General features: G+C 45.7%; 1 protein-coding gene across 2 annotated transcripts in view; it reads left to right on the plus strand.

Annotated features, from left to right (window-relative positions):
• Positions 1-801: 801 nt before the first annotated feature.
• aldh4a1 (aldehyde dehydrogenase 4 family, member A1) overlaps positions 802-20,212 on the plus strand; it is a 37,025-nt gene continuing 17,614 nt past the window's right edge. The window contains exons 1-9 of one of the 2 annotated variants that reach the window (XM_080214894.1): positions 802-929; positions 1,273-1,595; positions 3,897-3,990; positions 6,897-6,989; positions 7,144-7,191; positions 7,586-7,741; positions 8,358-8,507; positions 9,204-9,278; positions 12,650-12,837. In XM_080214894.1, coding sequence (XP_080071020.1) covers positions 1,555-1,595; positions 3,897-3,990; positions 6,897-6,989; positions 7,144-7,191; positions 7,586-7,741; positions 8,358-8,507; positions 9,204-9,278; positions 12,650-12,837 — 845 coding nt within the window. In that variant the 5' untranslated portion in view covers positions 802-929; positions 1,273-1,554. Of the gene's footprint in view, positions 930-1,050; positions 1,181-1,272; positions 1,596-3,896; positions 3,991-6,896; positions 6,990-7,143; positions 7,192-7,585; positions 7,742-8,357; positions 8,508-9,203; positions 9,279-12,649; positions 12,838-20,212 lie in introns of those variants that run through there. The other variant, XM_080214896.1, reaches the window with a different exon arrangement.

The following is a 20,212-nucleotide window of genomic DNA, read 5'->3' on the forward strand; positions in this document are numbered from 1 at the left end:
TACATAGGATTAATTTGTAACTTGAAAATGGATCATTTCAGTAATGCGGTAAGGCTGAAACTCGGAATCCGAGTGGACGCGGGGCGGACAATGGGAAGGTCCGTTGACCTCAGGCAGGATATTTTCACATCTGGGGTCAAGCAAGGTCATAAATTCTGCCCATGGAGTCTTGTGGAGATGGGCATATATTTGTGAAGGAGCTAAACATTTGAGACTTTTTGTGAAGAAGAAACCACAGTGGTTAACAGTGTTGTCTTACAGCACCAAGGATATAGTTTGGATTCCAATCTCAAGTGGCGGTAGTGGTTATTAGCATTGCTGCCTCACAGTGTCAGGGATCCGGATTCAATTCTGACTTTGGGTGACTGTGTGGAGTTTGCACATTCTCTCTGTGCCTGCGAGGGTTTCCTCCAGGTACTCTGGGTTCCTCCCACATGCCAAAGACGTGTGGGTTAGGTGAATTGGCCATGCTAAATTGCCTTTTAGTGTCAGGGGGATTAGTGAGGTAAAGATTTGGGTTTACAGGGATAGGGCCTGGGTGGGATTGTTGTTGGTGCAAGAATATAGGACCCCCTTCTGCACTGTAAAAATTCAATGAATTATAGAAACCCTACAGTGCAGAAAGAGGCCATTTGGCCCATCAAGTCTGCACTGACCATAATCCCACCCAGGCCCTACCCCCATATCCCTACATATTTACCCGCTAATCCCTCTAATCTACGCATCTCAGGACTCTAAGGAACAATTTTAGCACAGCCAATCAACCTAACCCGCATATCTTTGGAATGTGGGAGGAAACTGGAGCACCAGGAGAAAACCCACACAGATACGAGGAGAATGTACAAACTCCACAACCCAGGTCCCTGAAGCTGTGAAGCAGCAGTGCTAACCACTGTGCTACCGTCCCGTGAAGGGATGATTTGAAATAGGTTGGTAGTTTGTAAGGTCAGAAAGTCCTGGATCGAGCGAGATCCGAATCCAGGCGGTTGCGCAGTTGTCTACCACACAGCACTCTATAAGTGACCTTCACCATGGCTCTGAAGGCTAGTCTAACGTTCTCAGTATCAGCTGCGACTCAGTTGGCGAGCCACAAGTGTTCAAATCCTACTCCAGAAAGTTTGGGCACAAAAACCTTGGCTGACCCTCAGTGGGAGAGCTGCATTGGCAGAGAGTCTTTTGGGTGAAACTTTAACTCTCAGGTGGACATTAAAGATCCCATGGCAGGGGTGGTATCTGTGAAACATTAACCATTGTTATCTTGTCTCTCTATAGGAGATCGCAGACCTGAATTTGACCCTAATTACCCTCCCTGTCAGTGAGAAGGAACCGCTGATTTGGTGAAGGGGCGGGCGGCGGCGCCAGCGGCACTGAGTCCGGATCGGCAGCGTTGCTGCGGGAGCGGGAGGCAGCTATAACCCGCCGCAAAAAATAATATTAAATAAACAAAATATACAACGGGACCAATTCGCCAGGAGACTGCTTGACCCTGCTCCGGGTGTCCGGTTAGGGCACGGGAAAGGCTGCCTGAAGGAGACAGATAGACTGTGAGGCGCCATGCTGAGTCTCCGGCGGCTTCTGCTGAAGAGCCGCGGCGGGTGAGTGAGGGAGGAAGCGGGGAAGGGAGAGGGAGACCCCCAAGGCTCTCCAGGCCCAGTATAGGGAGAGACGGGGCGAGCAGCTGTGGCGGCTGGGCCCGGGCCTCGCAGGGCGGTCAGGGTGCGGGGAGCCCAGGGGAGCAGGTGGTGGCGGGCCCGGCAGGGTAGAGGGGGGAGGTTGAGGAAGGGAAAGTGCGCACCGGGCTTGGGCTGCGGGATCTCTCCCCAAGCGCAGAACCCGCTCTTCACTGAAAGACATGAGGCTCCCAACTAGGAATTGGGTTCAGTACTTTGTACCCAGCCAAACCAACACTCTGTCTCCCCCCCCAACCCCCGGTCTCTCCCCCCCCCCCGCCCCCCCAACCCAACCCCCGGTCTCTCCCCCCCCCCCGCCCCCCCAACCCAACCCCCGGTCTCTCCCCGCCCCCCCCCCCAACCCCCGGTCTCTCCCCGCCCCCCCCCCCAACCCCCGGTCTCTCCCCGCCCCCCCCCCCAACCCCCGGTCTCTCCCCGCCCCCCCCCCCAACCCCCGGTCTCTCCCCCCCCCCCCAACCCCCGGTCTCTCCCCGCCCCCCCCCCCCCCAAACCCCCGGTCTCTCCCCGCGCCCCCCCCCCCCAAACCCCCGGTCTCTCCCCGCGCCCCCCCCCCCCAACCCCCGGTCTCTCCCCGCCCCCCCCCCCCCCCCAACCCCCGGTCTCTCCCCGCCCCCCCCCCCCCCAACCCCCGGTCTCTCCCCGCCCCCCCCCCCCAACCCCCGGTCTCTCCCCGCCCCCCCCCCAACCCCGGTCTCCCCCCGTTCCCCCCCCCCCCAACCCCGGTCTCCCCCCGTTCCCCCCCCCCAACCCCGGTCTCCCCCCGCTGTCTCCCCCCGCTCCCCCCCCCCCAACCCCGGTCTCCCCCCGCTCCCCCCCCCCCCAACCCCGGTCTCCCCCCGCTCCCCCCCCCCCCAACCCCGGTCTCCCCCCGCTCCCCCCCCCCCCCCCAACCCCGGTCTCCCCCCGCTCCCCCCCCCCCCCAACCCCGGTCTCCCCCCGCTCCCCCCCCCCCCAACCCCGGTCTCCCCCCGCTCCCCCCCCCCCAACCCCGGTCTCCCCCCGCTCCCCCCCCCCCAACCCCGGTCTCCCCCCGCTCCCCCCCCCCAACCCCGGTCTCCCCCCGCTCCCCCCCCCCCCCCCAACCCCGGTCTCCCCCTGCTCCCCCCAACCCCGGTCTCCCCCTGCTCCCCCCCCCCCCCAACCCCGGTCTCCCCCTGCTCCCCCCCCCCCCCCCCAACCCCGGTCTCCCCCTGCTCCCCCCCCCCCCCAACCCCGGTCTCCCCCTGCTCCCCCCCCCCCCCAACCCCGGTCTCCCCCTGCTCCCCCCCCCCCCCCCAACCCCGGTCTCCCCCTGCTCCCCCCCCCCCCCCCAACCCCGGTCTCCCCCTGCTCCCCCCCCCCCCCCCAACCCCAGTCTCCCCCTGCTCCCCCCCCCCCCCCCCCCCAACCCCGGTCTCCCCCTGCTTCCCCCCCCCCCCCCCAACCCCGGTCTCCCCCTGCTCTCCCCCCCCCCCCCCAACCCCGGTCTCCCCCCGCTCCCCCCCCCAACCCCGGTCTCCCCCCGCTCCCCCCCCCAACCCCGGCCTCCTCCCCCCCACCCCCAACCCCCGACCTCGACCTCCCCCTGCCCCCGACCTCGACCTCCCCCCGCCCCCAACCCTGGTCTCCCTCCCAACCCCCGGTCTCTGTGGAGAGACAATAGAGCCAAAATTTTGAGTTTGGAGCAAAGCATTGGAATAGTCTAGTCTGACAGAGCATTTGCTGCCAAAACGCTAATCATGTCTCTGCCTCTTTCAATGCATTGTTGGCCAGAATCTCACATTCTATCCTCCCTAAACTTGAGGTCATTAAAGATCTGCTATCTATGTATGACCTAACCCATATCATGTTCAGTTCACCCATGTGCTCGCTGATCTACAATGGCTCCCATTTAAGAATCCCGATGCTTGTTTTCAAATTCTTCCCGGCCTTCTTCCCCCTGTCCCTCTCCCTATCTCTGTAATCTCCTGCAGCCCACAAATCTCTTAAGATCACTGCGTTCATCTATTTCTGGCCTCTTGTTCATCCCTGATTTTAATCGATGGCTGTGCCTTCAGTTGTCCAAATTTCTGTCTGCAGTGAGCCTGGTTTAACTTCAGACTTTATCTGGGAGAGGGGATTGAACCAGCGGCGGGAGTTTGTGTGGAGGCCAAAGGTGATGGCCTGTATCATGTTTAAATGTTGACGATTATCTTTGGTATGATTACTGTCTGTAATCATTTGCAGGCTCCGGTTGCAACACACAGCTCCAGTAGCTGTGAAGAATGAACCAGTCCTCGATTTCAAGCGAGGGAGCTCAGAACGACAAGCCCTGGAGGAGGTCTGGTCATAAGTTTTACTTAATATCTGGTATAACCTTTGCAAACACATGAATGAATAAAGTTCCAAAAAGTACAAAAAAGCATCAACATTACAGTTAACCAAATGAACAAAACAATAAACTGAACCATGGAATTGCTTTCATAACAGTGTATCTAAGCGCTCCAACATGTGTACACCTGGACCTATAGTCCTTCTTGTATTTGGCCTCTATGCATCAAAGTTGTTGCTCCAAAGACTGCATTTGTTACCCATTTCTAATTTTTGCCAAGAAGGTGGTGATGGACCAACATCTTGAGCTGCTGCAGTCTATGTGACAATAATGCACGTATCACCACTAATTTCCTTCTTTATCTTTGAACATTGGAGTGAATGACCATTTCAGAGAGTATTTTCAGCTTGAACTAAGAGGATAGTCGGTGCAAACCTGTGAGAAGAAATTGCTTGCTTCTTGTTGTAAAATATTGTGAATCTATGCACTGCCTGTGGGAGTGAGTCCACAAGGATAGAAACGCTTCGAGCAATTTCTAAATTTATCCACTCCTTTGAGCCCACTCTGTTATTCAGTGAAATCATGGCTGATCTAGTACTTTAACACCATTTCCTGCACTATCCATGTATCTCTTGATGTGTTTACTATGTAAAAATCAATAGATTTCAGTCTTGAACATACACAGTGATTAAGCCTCCACAGTCTCCTGGTACAGACAATTCCAAAGATTCACTACCCTTTGGGTAAAGAAACTCCTCCTCATCTCAGTCCCAAATAGTCTGTCCCTTATTCTGATTCTGTGGCTCCTGGTTTTAGACAAACAACAACCACCCTCTTACTGGGGGAACATCCTTCCTACATCTACCTTGTTGAGCCATGTAAGAATTTTGTACATTTGAAGGGGGCCACCTGATATTCTTCTAAACTCGAGAGAATAAAGGCTCAGTCTATTTAATCTTCCCTCACAGGACAATTACTGTATCCCTGAAATTAGTTTGTTAAACCTTTGTTGCACTTCCTCTAAGCAAGTATATCTTCCCTTGGGTATGGAGACCAAAACTGCGCGCAATACATTTACTGGCAATCATTACAAGGAGCAAATGCTATTCGGTGATGTTACACAGCTGTCCTCTGAGGAGTTGATATCTGAAATTATAGCTTTCCCAACTTCAGATAGCAATTCCTCAGAGGACAGTTGTTGACAATCAGGTTTAACTTCTCAACTTGATTGTCAGAACATGCCCATAGATATCTCACTAAACTACATTATCTCTTGAGCCCGAAGGAACAATGATCTGGCAGAAAGTAGTAAAATCTGTGGACTCCATTGTTAATCCATTAGAATAGAAGAAGCTCTAATTCCTTCTGGATTCTAACAGTGGAAATAGAAATACTTGGTAGCATTCATTTCTATTAGGATAATTTCCTGTTTTATGTATATTATTGTTAGTTGAGTGTTGTTCTCCCTGGGATTCCTAATCAATATTTACCAATGGAAAGATGAGCAAAGTAATGTGACAAGCCTTTCTCCTGGCTGTGTGGAAGAGAATATAGTATCAGTATACATTGTCAAGTCAACAAATCCAATTCAAAGAATTATGCGGGGAAACTTGCAATTTAACTTTTTCCAGCTCAACAACAGCATCATTTTGTTACCATCCTCCTGTACCACCTTAGGTGTACAACATAGTGATCAATGTCACTTCCATCTTCACAACTTGCTTGCCTCTATCTTGGTGCTTCCACTGCTGAAACTCCTGTAGGTACCTGTGGTTTCTCCAAGGTCCAAAATCCTTGATTCTGCCCTTGCTAGTCTTCCCATCCGCAACCTCCAGAAACTCCAACTTATTTAAGACTCCGAAGCATGTATCATATCCTGCACTGTTCACCCATCAGTCTCAGTGACTAACCGTGTGTCCATAGAGCACAAGGTTAGGCAAGGTAACCGTGGTCGTGCGGAGGCAATGGTTTGAAGGTGGGGAGGTAAAGTATGTTGTAAACCTTTGGGAAGAGATTCCAGGGAGCAGATCCACAATGATTGCAGGCCCTTCCACTACAGGTGAAGTGCTGTGAGCAAACAAATGTAGAGAAAGTAGGAATCAAAAATACAGAATTGTTATAGCATAGAAGGCCGTTTAGAACATAGAAAACTACAGCACAAACAGGCCCTTCGGCCCACAAGTCACGCCGAACATATCCTTACCTACTAGGCTTACCTATAACCCTCCATCTTACTAAGTCCCATGTACTCATCCAAAGGTTTGGCCCATCGTATCTACGCTGGCTCTTCAAATGAACCTTTTTATGCCATTCCCCTGCCTTTTTCCCATATCCCTGCACATTGTTTCTATTGAAATAATCACCTAATGTCCTCATGAATGTCTCAATTGAACCTGCCTCCACCACACTTCCAGGCAGTGCATTCCAGACTCGAACCACCCTCTGTGAAAAAGTTTTTTCTCATATCGTATTTGCTTCTTTTGCTAATCACTTTAAATTTGTGCCTTCTCGTTCTTGATCCTTTTATGAACAGGCACAGCTTCTCCCTATCTACTCTGTCTAGTCGCCTCATGATTTTTAAAACCTCTATCAAATCTCCTACCCTTCCTTCTCTCCAAGGAGAACAGTCTCAACCTCTCCAATCTATCTTCATAAATGAAGTTTCTCATCTCTGGAACAATTATAATAAACCTCTTCTGCACTCTCTTCAATGCACTTCCATTCTTTCTGTAGTGTCCGAAGGTAAATTGAATTCATAGACGATGGCTAAACTGGAATGCATGTCTGAACTGAGTTGTAGATTTGAGGAAGTGCTTTTTGTTTTTATGTGAAAGGTAACAGTATTAGATTTATGAATGTGACGTGTGCGTTTCCTGTTCTGTCCTCGAATTTGATGAGATTTGTCTTTTCATCAGGCCCTAAATGATTTGAAAGGAAAGACACTTGAGGTTCCCTGTGTGGTTGGTGGAGAACCTGTCTGGACCAATGATATACAATACCAGCTATGTGTAAGTATCACCAGCACTGAATTAGACATTTATTCAGATGAACCTGGATTTGCTCAGTGTCTGAATGTTGCAGGAACAATCTGATTTATATTATACTTAACTACAAAACACGATCTCAATATGAATTAAGATTTCCTTGTTTTCTTTATTTTAGCCATTTAATCATTCACACAAAGTGGCCAAATTCTGCTATGCTGATAAGGTAAGCTGACTCAACAGTGTGAAGGACATACTGATGGGACTATCTTCTCATCCAAACTTTTGTTGATTTAAAAATGTTACCAAACTAAATTGTTCTATCTCAAATGAGTAGCACACTCCCCTCTTAAGCTGTGGATTCATGCTTCACTCTAGAGACTTGTGTGCATTATCCAGACTGCTGTGGTGAGGGACCAGTGCCCTGTTCTAATGGGAAATTACTTTGCATGTCAGTAAGATAATCTTTCTACATTGAGAACGTAGGAATTCTTTTCTTCTTAAGTTGATTGTCGTTTGCGTAAAGTAAATTCACATACAAGTGAAGTTAGATGTTTGTATTTCACCTGAATATTTTCTCACTGAAATAGAATCTGATTCCCCTTTTCTCTCTGTTACAGCATTTGATTAATAAGTCCATTATTGCAGCACTGTCTGCCCACAAAGAATGGGATCTCAAACCTGTTGAGGATCGAGCACAAGTATTCTTTAAAGCTGCTGACTTGATTAGTGGGCCAAGACGGGCTGAGCTTTTGGCCAGAACCATGTTTGGACAAGTATGTAGATTTGATTTCCCCCTCTCATTTCCCCTCCCACACACACGCGCTCTCTCTCTCTCTCTCTCTCTCTCTCTCTCTCTCACATCCCCCCTCTCTGAGAAAGTAGAGGCATTGGTAGGCTTTTTTAACTTTTATGTCGGCATGGAGGGAGCAGGACAGGTTGTTGGTGATCTGGACACCAAAAAACCTGAAGCTCTCGACCATTTCTACTTCATCCCCATTGATGTAGACAGGGGCATGTCCTCCACTAAGCTTCCTGAAGTTGATGACTATTTCCTTCATTTTGTTGACATTGAAAGAGAGATTATTGTCGTTGCACCAGTTCACCAGGTTCTCTGTCTCTTTCCTGTGCTCTGTCTTGTCATTGTCTGAGATCAGACCCACTGCAGCGGCCAATTTGTACACAGCATGAATGTTTTGACTTTGACAGTGTTGGCTGAGTGAGTGGGGAGAGCTCCACTACTGTTATTCAGAATAATACCATGGGATCTTTTATATTCATCTGAAGGTAGACCGGGCCTCAGCTTAATATCTAGCATGAGAGATAATTTGCAAAATTCCAACACTCATCATTACACTAATAATGGACATTTTCTTCTGTTTTTATCTTTAGGGTAAAACAGTAATTCAAGCAGAGATTGATGCAGCTGCAGAACTAATAGACTTTTTCCGATTCAATGCTAAACATGCTGTGAAACTTCAAGATGAACAGCCAATTAGTGAACCACCAAGCACCAACAAGACACTGTACCGGAGTCTGGAGGTGAGAACATTTTCAAAGGAGTGACTGGTACAGAAAAATATGTAAAATAAAATTGGAAGAATGGTAGAGATGTAGTGACGGAATAACATACACTGACATCTCTTGGCTACTAAACTGATTAAAAAGTGCATTGCCTGCCCATTTTTGAACTCGCTTGATTTTAATTTCCACTGATATTAATGGAAGTGAAAAATGGTATGGGTTTTATTACATATAAATAACCAGCTTTGCCAGTTTACTGCATAAGTGAGTGGTGAGGTGACAGTCACTCATGAGGGGAGCCCGCTGACACAGTGGTTAGCATTGCTACCTCACAGCACCAGGGACCCGGTTCTATTCCAGCCTCGGGTTACTGTCTGTGTGGAGTTGGTGCACATTTACCCATGTTGGTGTGCGTTTCCTCCGGGTGCTCTGGTTTCCTCCCACAGTCCAAAGATGTGTGGATTAGGTTGATTGCCAAGCTGAATTGACCCTAGTGTCAGAGGGATTAATTGGCAGGATAAATATGTGGGGTTACGAGAATGAGGCCTAGGTGGGATTGTGGTCAGTGCTGACTCAATGGGCCAAATGGCCCCCTTCTGCACTGTAGGGATTCTATGGGACAGGCTGAGATCAGCGCACGTACTGCAGCGAATGATCCATAATATTTTATGCATTGATTTCTGATACTGTGCTTTTACCACCTTCTTCTTCCAGGGTTTTGTAGCTGCTGTTTCTCCATTCAACTTCACTGCAATCGGTGGAAATCTGGCAGGAGCTCCAGCACTTATGGTGAGAAATAAGATCAACAATTTTCTCTTTTTTGATGAGAAAGGTTAGAAAGTGGATTGGTACATGTGAATCTCCTGGTGCAGACAGGATCCAAAAGGTTTTCATAAATTTTAGCCCTATAAAAATGAATAAATGGATTTTTAAACTTTTTTTTTAAAGAACTAAATAACAAGCAATAATCTAACTGAACCCAAGGGATTATTTTTCATTGCTGTTGGGTACTTTCCAAATTGGTAAAGGCTTAAAGTTCCTTTTATTTGTAACGTTCAGTTGGGAATTAATAAATGTGCTAATGAGGGTGAAGCTGTTGAACAAATGAACTCAGTCTCTTGTGCCTTACAATTGTAGTATTCCTACAGGAGGCGTCCCCGTCCCCCTCCCCGTCCCCCTCCCCGTCCCCGTCCCCGTCCCCGTCCCCCTCCCCGTCCCCCTCCCCGTCCCCCTCCCCGTCCCCCTCCCCGTCCCCCTCCCCGTCCCCCTCCCCGTCCCCCTCCCCGTCCCCCTCCCCGTCCCCCTCCCCGTCCCCCTCCCCGTCCCCCTCCCCGTCCCCCTCCCCGTCCCCCTCCCCGTCCCCCTCCCCTGACACATTCCCCCCACTAGTCTCCCTAACTACAAATCTTGGGATACTAAGGGGCAATTTAGCATGGCCGATCCACCTGACCTGCACATCTTGGATTGTGGGAGGAAATTGGAGCACCTGGAGGAAACTCATGCTGACTCATGTAAATTCCACATGGACAGTGTGATCTCGGACACTAGTTACATCAAATAATAGTAAAGGAGTTTGTTTACTGAAATGGCTGCTGCAGAGCAGTAAGTTTAAAGGGGCCAATGAATTTGAGAGGCCAGGGTAAAAGTAAGGAGATAGGGTTTGGGCAATCGGATTGGGAGTTCAGGGGATGTGAAATTGAAAAGGGGGTAGTTTTGGGTGGAGTAGGATATTGGTAGAAAGGTATAGGAGGTTGGTGATGAGGGGGTGGCTCCCAGTGCTGGACAATGGTCCAGATGAAGCTATTCATCTGCTGTGCAAATGCTTACCTGAATGTCCAAGAGGGATTCCCCAGAGCATCTTTGGAGTACCTCCCAATCCAATGCTGGGAGCTCAGAGATTACAGTCCAACATATTGTGAAATTGCAAAATTTGATTAAATTAACTTGTATTTATATGCACTATTAACACTATAAAAATGTCCCAAGATGCTTCCCAGGAATGTAAATCATACAAAAAATTTATTCCAATCCTTGAGAGATATTGGCACAGGTGACCAAAGACTTGGTCAGAAGAGGTGGGCTTTGAGGGGCGATTCCAGAGTTTAGGGCCAGAACAAAAATATGGGGAAGAGATAAAATGGACAGTACAAAAATTGTTTCCCTTGGTGGAGAATTCTAGAACCAGGGGACATAAATTCTAAGTATGTGGCAGAAGGTGTAGAGAGGACATGAGGAAGAACTTTATTTCGCAGAGGATAGTGGGTGTCAGGAGTTCACTGCCCGAGTTGGTGGTGGGGGCAGTGACCCTAAACTCTTTTTAAAAAAGTACCTGGATCTGCACCTACAGGGCTGTGGGACAGGTGCAGGAAGGTGGGATGAGAAAGAGCACCTAGATGTCTTTCGACTGGCATGGACAAGATGGGCCGAATGGTCTCCTTCTGTGCTGTAGCTTTTCCATGGTTCTAACAGCCAAAGACAAGGCCACCAGTGACTAAGTGAGTGGTGAAAGTAGGTCATCTTGGTGATGGAGAGGGTATGGGGTCAGTAGCTCTGTTCTGGGTCAAATAGGACACTGATCTTGCAAACAGTCTGGTTCAGCCTCCAACAATGGCAGGGGGAAGGATGGAGTTTGTGGTTGGGACCAAATACATTGGCTTCAGTCTTTCCAATATTTAATTGATTGAAATTTCTGCTCATTCAATATTGTGTCTTGAATAAGCATTGTGAGAAATTGGAGGTGATGGTGGGTTGAGCCGGGTATTGTTCATGTACATGTGGAATTTGGTACATTTTGGATGAACTTATCAGCGGCATTATTTAGATAAGAGGTTGGGAACCAAGGACGTATCCTTAGTGACTCCAGAGGTAATGATGCAGAGAAGAGAAGCCATTACAGGTGATTCTGTGGCTACACCAAGATAAAAATTGAACCAGAGGCAAACAGTTCCACACATCTGGATTACTGTGTAGAGGTGTTGGAGAATGGTGTGGTCCGAAAACTGACCTTTCACGTATCTCTATTTCCCTCCAGTCTAATAAGCAACCATTCAACATAACTCCCAGCTTTCTTCCTCTTAGCCAATTTCATATCATAGTCCCGTTTTAATCGCAAAGGCTTTTGTTATAATACGGTACATTTCAAATGCCTTTTAAAAGTTGATAAGTATTTTCTGTATACCCTTGACAAATCTCTTTGTTACTTCATCATTACTTCATTACTTTGGAGGCTGCCTCGCTAAATATATTTAAGATGCGGGTTGATAGGTTTTTGATAGGCAAGGGGATTAAGGGTTATGGGGAGAAGGCGGGAATGTGGAACTGAGTCACGACAGATCAGCCATGATCTTATTGAATGGCAGGGCAGGCTCGATGGGCTAGATGGCCTACTCCTCCTATTTCTTATGTTCTTATTATCAAAGAACCTAAATCAAGTTTGTCAGGTGTGCCTTTGACAAATAACTTGTTAACCAATTAAATGAATTAAATTTTGCCTCCCAGTTACCTTGCCTAAAGGTTTTCCCCCTCTTAGGATCAGGCTGACTGATCAGTAAATGTCAAGCATGTCTCTCTCTGCTGTCTTTTGGAACAGGTTGCAAAATCCTCCAGTCTTCTGGCCTTTTTTAATGTATTTTTATCCTATTTTAATTATGTACCCTTTCCTGTTTTACCGTGACATTGGTAGAATCCTCTTTTTGTGAAGACAGAAGCAAGGCATTTCTCGGGAGGGGCACAGTGGTTAGCACTGCTGCCTTACAAAGCCAAGGACCTGGGTTCAGTTCCGCCCTTGGGTGATTGTATGTGTGGAGTGTGCACATTCTCCCTGTGTCTGCGTGGGTTTCCTTCAGATACTCCGATTTCCCTTCAGTCCAAAGATGTGCGAGCTAGGTTGCTTGGCCATGCTAAATTGACCCTTGTGTCAGGGAGATTAACAGGGTAAATATGTGGAGTTATGGGAATAGGGCCTGGGTGAGATTGTGTCAGTGTAAACTCAATGTGCCAAATGGCCTCCTTCTGTGCTGTAGGGATTCTGAGATTCTCAGAATCTTAGCCATGCCATATGCTTCCTGCATTTTCCTGGGGCATGCTATTATTTGCATTGTAGTTTTAGAATTAATTGTGAATTTCCAGCAGGAATGCAATCTGTTGTATTATTCTTTTAGGGCAATGTGGTAATCTGGAAACCCAGTGATACAGCTATGGCTGCGAGTTACCTTGTGTACGAAATACTACTTGAAGCCGGACTGCCTCCAAACGTCATCCAGTTTGTTCCAAGTCATGGGCCACTGTTTGGAGAAACGATTACAGAATCTGAGCATTTGGCAGGAATCAACTTCACCGGTAGTGTCCCGTAAGTAATGACAACGGCAACAAGGTCAGAGCAGTTTTAATGTAGTCCAAGGTCCAAAAGCACAACACAGCAGTGTTACATTGGCTTCAGTCTTCGCAGTGTTTATTTGGAGAAAATTGCAGCCCCTGTAAGATTGGATGTTGGAAAAATGGTCTGACAGCACAGAGACAGTGGGGAGGTGGTGAAGGGATATGGATGGCACCGTTTCTGGGATTGGAAGAGAGTCAGAAATTGTAAACCTCTCGGATCAGTGTCACGTATTGGTCTATAGTGCAAAGTACTGTTTCTTGCATGCTGTTCGGACAAAGCATGTTGTTTGTAGAGTATACAGAGGAGAAGGAAAGGAGAGGGTGCAGAATGTAGTGTTACGTAGCTAGGATGTAGAGAAACATCAACTTAATATAAGGTAGATCCATACAGAAGTCTAGTCTGTTGGCAGCAGGGAAGAAGCTGTTCTTGTGCCGGTTGGTGATCTCAGACTTTTGTATCTTTTTCCAGACGGAGGAAGATAGAAGAAAGCGTGCCCGGGGTGTATGGGGTCCTTGATTATGCTAGCTGCTTTTCTGAGGCTGCGGGAAATGTAGACAGAATTTAAAGGATGGACTGGGCTACATTCACAACCCTTTGTAGTTTCTTGCGGTTTTGGTCAGACAGGAGACATACCTAGCTGTGGTATATCTAGAAAGGATGCTTTCTATGGTGCATCTGTATATGTTGGTGAGAGTTGTAGCAGACGTGCCGAATTTCCTTATTTTCCTAAGAAAGTAGAGGCGTTGGTGGGCTTTCTTAATTTTAGTGTTGGCATGGAGGGACCAGGACAGATTGTGGGTGATCTGGACACATAGAAACGTGAAGCTCTTGACCATTTCCACTTGATGTAGACAGGGGCATGTCCTCCATTATGCTTCCCAAAGTCGATGATTATCTCCTTCGTTTTACTGACTTGAGGGAGAGATTATTGTTGTTGCACTAGTTCGCCAAATCCTCTATCTCTGTTGGGTCTATTTTTGTCCTTTGTTAAATATACACGTCAATGTCACGGCATTGTGTATGGGAGTGAGGAACAAGTCCAGTTTACAGGAGCAGGAGGATTGATAAGCAGACATGATTTAGTCACTATTTTAAAGTAATACATTCTGTTCTTTATTCTAAAAAAATTAGTAATAAATGACTAGCTATGGTTAAGCTGTAATTTGAAAGGAGAGTTTGCTGGATCAGAGGTGTTTCCCTGAGGTGCAAAATTGACCACCATCACAATTTCCATGATAAGTATGGGTATAGAAATTTAGATTGAAAGCAATTGCTTTTGGATTTTTTTTGCAGTAAGGAATCAGAACAGACACCAGGGGCTAATTGTCATCTGTAACAATTTTAAAATGCAGGTCCCTTTAAGGGTAAATCATATCAAGCTTCAGAATGAATTGATAGCAGGTGATTCTCATGAGAATTTGTACTTACTGGCTGGATTTTACCCCTGTCGAGAATTGTTCCTTGGCAAGGAGTGGATCCAGAAGGGAAGAGTGGAAACTGGTATTTGTACTCAGCTATAGTATCATAACAAACAGTCATAGAATCGTAAAAACCTTACAGCACAGAAAGAGGCCATTCAGCCCACCGAGTCTGCACCGAACACAATCCCACCCAGGCCCTACCCCTATATCCTTACATATTTACCCATTAATCCCTCCAACCTACGCATCTCAGGACACTAAGGGACAATTTTAGCAAGGCCAGTCAACCTAACCTGCACATCTTTGGACTGTGGGAGGAAACCGGAGCACCTGGAGGAAAGCCACACAGACACGAGAATATGCAAACTCCACACAGACAGTGACCCAAGCTGGGAATCGAACCCAGGTCCCTGGAGCTGTGAAGCAGCAGTGCTAACCACTGTGCTACCGTGCCGCCCAGTCATGAATCATCAGAATGTCTTTTGTTGCTTGATTCATTAAATGGATATTCGCCTGTAAAACATGGTGGCAGAGGATTGGCCTCAATCTGTGCAGGTGGAAAGTTAAAATAGAAGGTAGTCACTAAAATAGAAGGCAGCAAAGTTCAGGGTGGCTTTTATGGCAAAATGGCTGAGTCATGCTGTAGGATTGCAAACTATACTATCCACCAGTCCTTTCGGAATTGGTGCCATAACAACAGTGGAACAACGAGGCGGACATGCGGGCTCAGGTCACTTCTGTAGACAACAGTCAGTAAGGTATGGCACTGATCTTGACTATACCAGGAAGAAAGATTAGAGAGATAAAATGTTTTTGGAACTGAATGTGTCTGACTTGGTTACTGAAGAGGGATTGCCAATTCTATGACAACTTATGGACTGCATGTACAAGAGAGGTTAGAAGTTTACACAGCATGATCAGATTTTAATGAATTTAAGAAGATGAATAATCAGTCCATGGAAGAATATGTAATGGATTTTGAGAGGTTATATAAAAAAACTAATGAAATTGGATCTAAAATTCCAGTGTTTGTCCTTGCATTCTAATTACTGAATTGTGTATAAATCTCTCACATGGATAGACTTCTAGTTTTGATGGGCATTCAGTTTCTTGGTGAGGACTCTCTTGGAAAAATGCTGCCGTAAGAAAACAAGTTTGGGCTACCTTTGTGAGAGATGTTGGAAATTCTGCAGTGATACGGAAATTGGAGGATCCATAATTACTGACTCTCAGAATCAGTGAGGGCCTAGTCTCAGGTGCTTCTACAAGAAGGAATTACTCAAAGGCATCCAGAGGTAGGCTGTATTTATGGATCAAGGCTAAAAGCAAGTTTGGGATGATAACAACAGCAAATAAATCCCAGGAATACAAGGGGAATAACTACTAGGTGTTTCCAGTGTGACTCTAAATATCAGTTTGAAAGGAATTGTCCAAATGTCATGAGTCAGGCATTTGAAGTAACTCATGAAACAGACAGTTCTGATGAAGAAGATGAGGATGAATGGCAAGAAAATGTTGTATTAGTGACAACAAGCTTGAGTTGGTCTCGGAGTACCTCGGTTGCCGATTCAATCACTTGTGCTGTACGAGATAACAACGGCATTGTGTGAGGTTCATTGACTAAACTGTGGAAACCCTTGACAAAGCACATCAGAGAGTCAAGGAACATGGAGACATGACCTGCTTTTGATTTGGGTACGATAATACATTGACATCTTTCACAAGAGTGGTTCTCCAGGTGAAATTGCAAGAATAAGTCATTCCATCAGCACTGATATGGTTCAGATTGACATACCGTTATTGCCGAGTAAGTCTTTGATTGAAAAAAACAAAAATGCGATTGGACGTGGAGAGTAACAAAGCATTTACCTTTGATAAAACCACAAAATTGTAGTTCACTGGATCTGGACGTTGTGTTCTGTTGCAGAATTCGGGAGTTTCTTGTCAAGAAATATTGTTGACCTCTGGAGATAAAGGGTCTGGCTAGTAAAAAGAGAATTATCTGGAAATTGCATAAATAGTTTGCCCATCCTTCATCACAGAAGTTAGTCACTGCTTAAGGATGCCAGGGTTGCGGGTAAAGAATATGAATTCCTTGTAGAACAGATCACATCTCAATGTCAACATCATCAAGTCCAGTTGTTAAGTATCTTGTTAGCCTGGGAATTTAACAGTTACCGTGCACGTAAAGGTATGGGACAAGGATCAGAATATTTACTTGTTATATTTTGTAGATTCCTTCATTTCCTTTTCTATGAATGGGATGTTTTGTCTGTGTAGTGTGCAAGAAACAAAATTTTCACTATGTTAATATGTGTGACAATAATAAATCAAATCAGATATGGCAACCATGCTCAGCGTAGCTATCGTAATAAACAACAAAGATAAATGGGCAATAGTTGGTTTGAAAAGCCACAGAAAAGTGGGTTGGCACAGACCTTTGGGTCATCAACAAAATTCTTAGCAGAAATGGAGGTGAATTTGCGAATGAAGAGTTTAGGGGCATCTGTGAGAACTTAAAATGTCATTTTCATCTTCACCGTAGCAGGAAGTCTGGTCAGCAATGGCTTGTGTCAAAATTAATGAAATGTTATGCAAGATACTGACAGATTAGCCAAATTGCAAATTAGAAATACCACTGGCAAGGGAAGTGCATGCGAATAATTCCTTTCAGATGATAACACTCAGACCAGTTAGCGCATGGTCGGAATTCAAACTTGCCTTCAGTACTGTGTGACAATCCTCCAGCATTAGAATGAATGATGTGGTCAAATGAGCAGTCACTTAAATGTGCTACATGCTGAATGAAAAGTGCTTATCAAAGATGAATCAACAGAAGAAATTGGAGAGCTTTTTATATAAGAACGTCTGGGGGAGATTTCTGATGACCCAGTTTGTCATACGAGAGAAGGGCGCAGGGAATGAACAGTTGCGATGGAAAATTATTAGATGTGATGGGAAAACTCTAATAATACAAAATAGGAATCAGACAATAAGAGTACTTTCTTCACAAGTAACCGGGATAAGTAATAAACTTTCAAATTCTAACGTGATGATTGATAATAAGGCCACTTGTATTTGCATGCCCATGAGTTCTAGAATTTGGAGCCAGAGGGGCAGGATTTGCAAGCTCAGGGCTCGCATACTGATCGTGAGAAAGGAATCTCATGCAGGGATATCTTGCCTGACATAGACTCTCGGATGATGTACCAGCCAGAAGGATCAGACAACTGGTGGGAAGCCATGATATAGCTTGAGTTTGAACACTGATTGAGGAGATATGTTTAGGAGAAGGAAAGGAATGTGTACAGTAGAAAGAATCTCTAGCACACATTCTGTAGGAGTAGTTTAGTAAGAAGTCTCACAACACCAGGTTAAAGTCCAACAGGTTTATTTGCTAACACAAACCGCAAGCTTTCAGAGCACTGTTCCTTCATCAGGTAAGTGGGAGTTCTGTTCATAAACAAGGCATATAAAGACACAAACTCAATTTGCAAAATAATGGTTGGAATGCGAGTCTTTACAGATAATCGAGTCTTAAAGGTACAGACAATGTGAGTGGAGAGAGGGTTAATCTGTGTTTAAACAGGTGCATCCAAGGAAACCCATGCAAACTCAGGGAGAATGTCTATATGGGCTTTACACAATCATCCAAGGCTGGAATCAAAGCTGGGTCCTGGTGCTGTGAAGCAGCAGTGCTAACCGTTGTACCACTGTGCTGCCCTAGTTTTTTTTTATTCATTCATGGGATACGGGCATTTATTGCCCTGAATTGAGCGGCTTGCTAGGTCATTTCAGAGGGCATTTAAGAGTCAACCATATTGCTGTGGAGTTATATGTAGGCCAGACCAGGTAAGGACAGCAGATTTCCTTACCAAAAAGACATCAGTGAACCTGATGGGTTTTATAACAGTCAACAAGGGTTTCATGGTCATCTTATAATTCCAGATTTTTTATTGAATCTGAATTTCAACATCTGCCATGGTGAGATTTGAATCTGGGTCCCCAGAGCATTACTTTGGGCCTCTGGATTACTAGTTCAGTGACAATACCACTACACTATCGCCTCCAATTAGTATTCTTGCAACATCTCAAGGAGGCACCAGGAATAGAGTGGAAGCTTGGGAAATATCATAAATGTGCAATGGGTTAAATAATGCTTGTTGGAGTATTTTTTGGTAAGGACAGCTATGTTAAAGTTAGGATGTTCACAACTGAAGGTGGATCCAGTGAGGCACTGTAAGGAAAACCTTTCAGGCATCTTTTTCATAGAATCCGTACAATACAAGAGGAGGCCATTTGGCCCATCGAGTCTGTGCCAACCACAATCCCACCTAGGCCCTATTTCCATAACCCTACATATTTACCCTGCTAATCCCCCTGACATTAAGCATCAATTTAGCATAGCCGGTCCACTTAACCCACACATCTTTGGACTGTGGGGGGAAACTGGAGCACCTGGAGGGAACCCAATCAGATGTGTGGAGAACGTGCAAACTCCACACAGACAGTGACCCAAGGCCGGAATTGAACCTGAATCCCTGGCGCTGAGAGGCAGCAGTGCTAACCACTATGCCACAATGCCGCCCTTCTTGATGCATGTGAATGATTTTTTTTGTGTGGGATGGAACTAATGATTTGAAGAAAATGTTATTAATCAAATTAGAAAGGAATTTAAAATCAGCACTGGAGTTTCTGAGAATTTTAAATGTGTTTGGAGATTAAGCAGGGTGAGTCTGACATCATTTCACATCAACAGTCTTACTTGGACAATACCAATTCCATCACAATTAATTCATGCCAGATCAGGACAGAAATGCACGGCTGTTACCACGGATGAGATGGAACAGCTGAAGAATCTGCTGAGGTGCACAGACAAGACTAGATACAAGTTTTGATGTGCTGGGACTTGGTCTTGTCATGAAAAATCTAAAGGTGGAGGACATTTTGAGAGTGAAAAAAAAAGAAGTTTACGCTAAAGTTCCCAATACTGGATGGTCCCAATAACAATAAATTTTTAGTTTTAGTGATGCCATACACGCAAACCTTGGCAATGAATTTTCCAGTGTAGAAGGATTTGTGATATTTCTTGTGGGAGAGAATAGGAAAAATTGTCCCCTGGCTTGGGAGGCGAAGAAAGTAAGGAGAGCGGTGAAGAGCATACTAGCTGCTGGAACTCTTGCTCCCGTTGATATGGTGTTCTTATTGTCCAAGATCGTGGAGGAATTGCAATATTTAAAAAAAAGACTGAAAAAATAATACCTATATAATGTTACATAACCAATCTTTGTGGGATAATGTACCTTTTACAAAAAGTGTACATGAAAAAAAAGCATAGGATAGCCAGTTTAATGCAGATGTTGGAGAGGAAAGAGATCTTCAAGCTAAGGTGGGTAGATGCAAGTCAGCGATGATTGGACTGTTTCACCAAGAGGAATGCTTCTGCAGAAAAATTGTTGAAGCGTCTAGAAGAAGGATGTCTCGCTATCTAACAATGGGGAATTGGAAATAATCCTTTCCCTCTTTTTATCAAAGTATCTTTGTCTAAAGACATTTTTTTGCTTAAAAGAAAGGGAATCCGAAAATGTTCAAAGTGCAGATCCCTTGAAGAGTAAATCAGGCCATGCTTCAGAGTGAGTTGAGAGTAGATGATGCTCATTGGAGCCTGTACTTAAGAGCTGGGTTTTTCCTTAATAGGTGGTTGCCTCTAGACAGGGGAGAGAATCCAGAAGGGATGAGAAACTTGTATTTGTACTGAACTATAGTTCAACAATGAAACAGTTGTGAATCAAAGAAATTCTGCTGCACAATTCAGTAAATGGATATCCATCTGTTAAACAGTGCATACCAAATAAAAACAGTACCATGTTTAAGAAGAGAAAGGTGATGTCCTCTCTATTTGTTCTGCCAATTACCCTCAATCT

The sequence above is a fragment of the Carcharhinus amblyrhynchos genome, chromosome 30, assembly GCF_965287045.1.
Source record: "Carcharhinus amblyrhynchos chromosome 30, sCarAmb.v2.hapA, whole genome shotgun sequence".
In the NCBI taxonomy this organism is placed as follows: Eukaryota; Metazoa; Chordata; class Chondrichthyes; order Carcharhiniformes; family Carcharhinidae; genus Carcharhinus; species Carcharhinus amblyrhynchos.